This window comes from Spinacia oleracea, chromosome 3, assembly GCF_020520425.1.
Source record: "Spinacia oleracea cultivar Varoflay chromosome 3, BTI_SOV_V1, whole genome shotgun sequence".
NCBI lineage: Eukaryota > Viridiplantae > Streptophyta > Magnoliopsida > Caryophyllales > Amaranthaceae > Spinacia > Spinacia oleracea.
Window position 1 is genome coordinate 119,877,146 of NC_079489.1, and position 4,174 is coordinate 119,881,319.

Consider the following 4,174-nt stretch of genomic DNA (forward strand, 5'->3'; position numbering starts at 1 on the left):
CTACTAATCTGGCTTTTAGTCTATCAATGTCTCCTTCTTGGAGAAATTTGATCTTGTACACCCATTTTGAATCAATGGCCTTCTTTCCCTCTGGTAAGTCAGTCATCTCCCATGTATCATTCTCCTCAAGAGCTTTCAATTCCTCTTGCATTGCATCAACCCATCCTTCATCTTTACAGGCTTCTCCATAGTGAGCTGGCTCTTTTATGCTCAATACATTGTTCAAAGAAGCCAAGTACTCTTCAGAATAGTATTCTGAATCCACCAGTCTTGCAACAACCATGTTGGCTGAATGCAACTCCCTTCTCCTACCAGGTAAGTCAAGTATGAAATCCTTGAACTTACCTGGTAATGTTCCTTCTCTTGAGGATTTTTTCAAGTTTCCCTCTGTGTTTTGCTCATTGTTTATCAGAATAGGCTGGCCATTTTCTTCTTCATTTGTCTCTGCATCTGTATCTCTATTTTCTTCTTCTTGAGTGTGGATCTGTTCTGTTTCTTGCTCAATCACTTCTAACAACACATCACCAAACTCATCATTCTCATTTCCAGTTTCTGCAATATTCTCCCTGAGATAAGTTATGAAATTGTGCTCCCCCTTCTTTAAAAGAAAGGGAAATATGTTTTCTTTAAAAACAACATCTCTGCTGACAAATATTTTCCTATTCTCCAGGTCCAACACTTTATATCCCTTTTGACAATATGGATATCCAATCATCACACACCTTATCCCTCTTGCAGCAAACTTGTCTCCTGGTTTCTTGTGTGGGCTTGCATAACACAGACTTCCTATCACCCTCAAATGATCATAGCTGGCCTCCTTCTTCATCATTCTCTTATATGGAGTATCCTAGTTAATCACTGCACTGGGTAGTAGGTTTATCAAGTGTGTAGCAGCAAGGATACATTCTCCCCACAAGTAGCTTGGGAGACCTGCATGTAATTTCAAAGCTCTTGCTGTTTCAAGCAAGAACCTGTGCTTCCTTTCCACTCTAGCATTCTGTTGAGGAACACCTTGCACACTCCTCTGGTGTATGATGCCTCTATCTGCAAGAATCTTTCCACATTCACTTTGAAAGATTTCAGTTCCATTATCACTCCTTAACATTTTAACTTTAGTGCTAAACTGATTTTCCACATGAGCTAGAAAATTGCTCAGAATTCCCTTCACTTGTTCTTTATTAGACAAGAGATGAGTCCAAGTAACTCTACTATAGTCATCTACTATAGTTAGAAAATAAGTTGCCCCTGTAATATTCTTTGTCCTGTATGGACCCCAAAGATCAACATGAATCAGATCAAAAATATCACTAGCAATAGATTTACTTGGCACAAAAGGTAGCATGTGGTGTTTAGCAAGAGAACAAGTGTCACAGAAATAACTCTTAAGTTCATCACATTTGCAAAAAGATAAGTGTTTCATCTTGGAAATGGATACATGACCAAGTCTAGCATGAATTAAGTCAAGATTTTCTACTTTATTACAACTTCTTGTGTCTCTATGTTCCCTTCTTTCTGCTGTCATGCATCCCTTTTTCTTCCCAACTTCTTCTCCTTTACATTTCCTCTCTTCTAGGATGAGCTTGTACAAGTCATGCTCATTCTTCCCAAGTATCATCCTCTCATTAGTGGAAAGGCCCTGAAGAGAGCATCCATATTTATCAAACAACAGAGATAAGTTACTTTTCTTTAGAAGCTTGCTGACAGAAAGCAAGTTGTGTTTGAAATCATTCACATACAGAACATCATCAAGTGTCACCTTCTCATTCAGCACCACACTACCCATTTCTTTCACAGTTTTTACACTCCCATCAGGTAACCCCACTCTTATATGTTTATCTAAACTCTTTAAAATTTTCAAAATTTTTAGATTTCCAGTCATGTGATCACTAGCACCAGAATCTATGAGCCATGTATTTGAGCAATAATTTTTATGAGCACTTGCATCACTGGACAAAACCAAAACTTCTTTACCTGCAAAGTTGCTCTGGCTGGTACTTCATGTGTTATGTTTCTCCCCCAGAGCTCTCATAACTTCCTGTACAACAGAAGAAATGAAATTGTTATCATGCTTAGTACCAGTACCTTCTGCTTGGTGAGATAGCACATCCAAGGGATTGTCTCCAGTCAGCATTTCTTCTTCCCTTGAAACATTTGCAGCTTGTCTCCCAGTTCCTTTTCCCTTAGGGTTGTTCTTGAACCAGTCTGGATATCCCACCAACTTGAAACATTCTTCCTTCAAGTGGCCCTTCATCCCACAATGGTCACATGTGTTTGTTTCCTTCTCCCATTTCTCCCTCTGCTTTCTCTTGTATTCCCTTTTGTCAAAACTCAGCAATGGTCCTAAGCTTTGGCCCTGTCTGTTCACAGCCAATGCACTTGTCTCAGGGCCAAGGCTAAGCTCACCAGAGATTTGCTTCTGTTTTTTAACCTGCATCACCAAGTTGTAAACCTTGTTCACAGGTAGGAGAGGATCCATACCCATAAAATTGGTTTTCATTTGGTCATAACCAGGGTTTAGTCCCATGAGAAATTTCATCAACTTGTCTGTGGATTTCATTTCCAGTAGTTTCTTCACAATGCTGCAACTGCATCTAGCTAATGCTCCACATGAACATTCAGGTATGTCCTCAAGTTCTGCAATTTGATCCCACAGATCTTTCAATTTGCAGTAATACTCACTTACACTCAGATTGTTCTGCTCTAGGAACCACAAATCCTTCTTCAGCTGATACAGTTGAGGGGCATTTGTCTGTCCATATCTCTCAACTATTTCCTCCCATAGCCTTTTGGTTGATGGCATACCCACCAGGCTCCCTGCAATGCCAGGTTTCATGGTAGCCAACAGCCATGACCTCACCATATAGTCACACCTAGTCCACTTCTGCACTTCATCTGGTCCTTCAGAAGGCTTAGGGTGCTTTCCTTCCAGAAAGGCAAGCTTGTTCTTTGCACCAAGAGCAATCTTAATGCTCCTGTTCCAGTTAACAAAATTGTTTCCATCAAGGAGAATGCTTCCCAGAGGTGTTGCTGCACTTTCATTTACAGCAATAAAAAGAGGATCTTTGTAAGGGTTAAGGTTTGTGTTTGTGTTTGAGTTTGTTTCAGACATGTTTTCAGTTTTGAATTCGAAAAAGCTTGAAGCTTTGCTAGGTTTTTGGTTGTGTGAGCCTTTGTATTTCTTCCTTTACGCAAGATCTTTCAACCTTGCTCTGATACCATGTAGAAAAACAAAGACTCTGGTTTTGGTTTTCTTGGTTCAATCAGAACCAGTTTACTTTCTTTCTGTAATTCTGTGTATTGTGTGTTACCAAACTGCGCCCCTTCTCCTCCTTCCCTTATATACATGAGCTCACTATTCTAACCTAGGAATAGCTGTACAAAGCAACAAAATAACGGCTAGGATATCTTCCTAGGATCAATACAAGATCAGAAAAACACAAAGCTAATAAAGGCTATACTACAATGCACAAAAATGCATGTGACTGTTGCTGATGTGGATGATATTCACATGATATTCTCAATAGAAATAAACTACCATTTGATGCAAGGTTCTGGAAGATGCTCATGCCACATATGTAGAATCAATGCCCATCAGATAATTGTTGCTTTCATACTATTCCAACTCATATACTTAGCCACGTGCTTAGGAATCACTTGAAACCTATTGTTGCATGGCATTCTTTTCCCTTTGCTTTTCTTCCTTCTCATAAGCATACGCCAATATATGCTTTCGAAGATGTACAGACAAGACAATCAACTTTGACATACCTCGTGAGGAGGGCGTCAAAATCGCAGCCAGGCATGTATTATGAAATACATGCCATGGGCTTGTTTGTAATTTCCCAGCCATTTTGAAATGGTTGAATAGTCAACCCCGTTTGCCAACTTGGATCCCGTTACTGCCAATTTTGTAATATGAATACCATTTTAAAATATTTAGCACCATTTTTGTGATATTAATACCACTTTATAAAATTTAGTACAAAACGAGTACCATTTAAGGAAAATGAATTTCATTTAGAAAACGTTTAGTACCATTTTTGTAATACCAATACCATTTTTCTAATGAATTGCCAACTCAGCAATACCAAGTCAGCACCCCGTTTTACAAGTGTACAATACCGTTTTACATTTTCCCCCAAAAATATTTACCATTTAGATTTACCTTTTTATT

At 38.9% G+C, this 4,174-nt stretch overlaps 1 protein-coding gene across 1 annotated transcript; it reads right to left on the minus strand.

Moving 5' to 3' along the window:
• Positions 1–1,996: 1,996 nt before the first annotated feature.
• LOC130470025 (uncharacterized) lies at positions 1,997–3,109 on the minus strand. Its single transcript, XM_056839583.1, has one exon. The coding sequence runs from the start codon at positions 3,107–3,109 to the stop codon at positions 1,997–1,999; it is 1,113 nt and encodes a 370-aa protein (XP_056695561.1).
• Between the last annotated feature and the right edge of the window lie 1,065 nt (positions 3,110–4,174).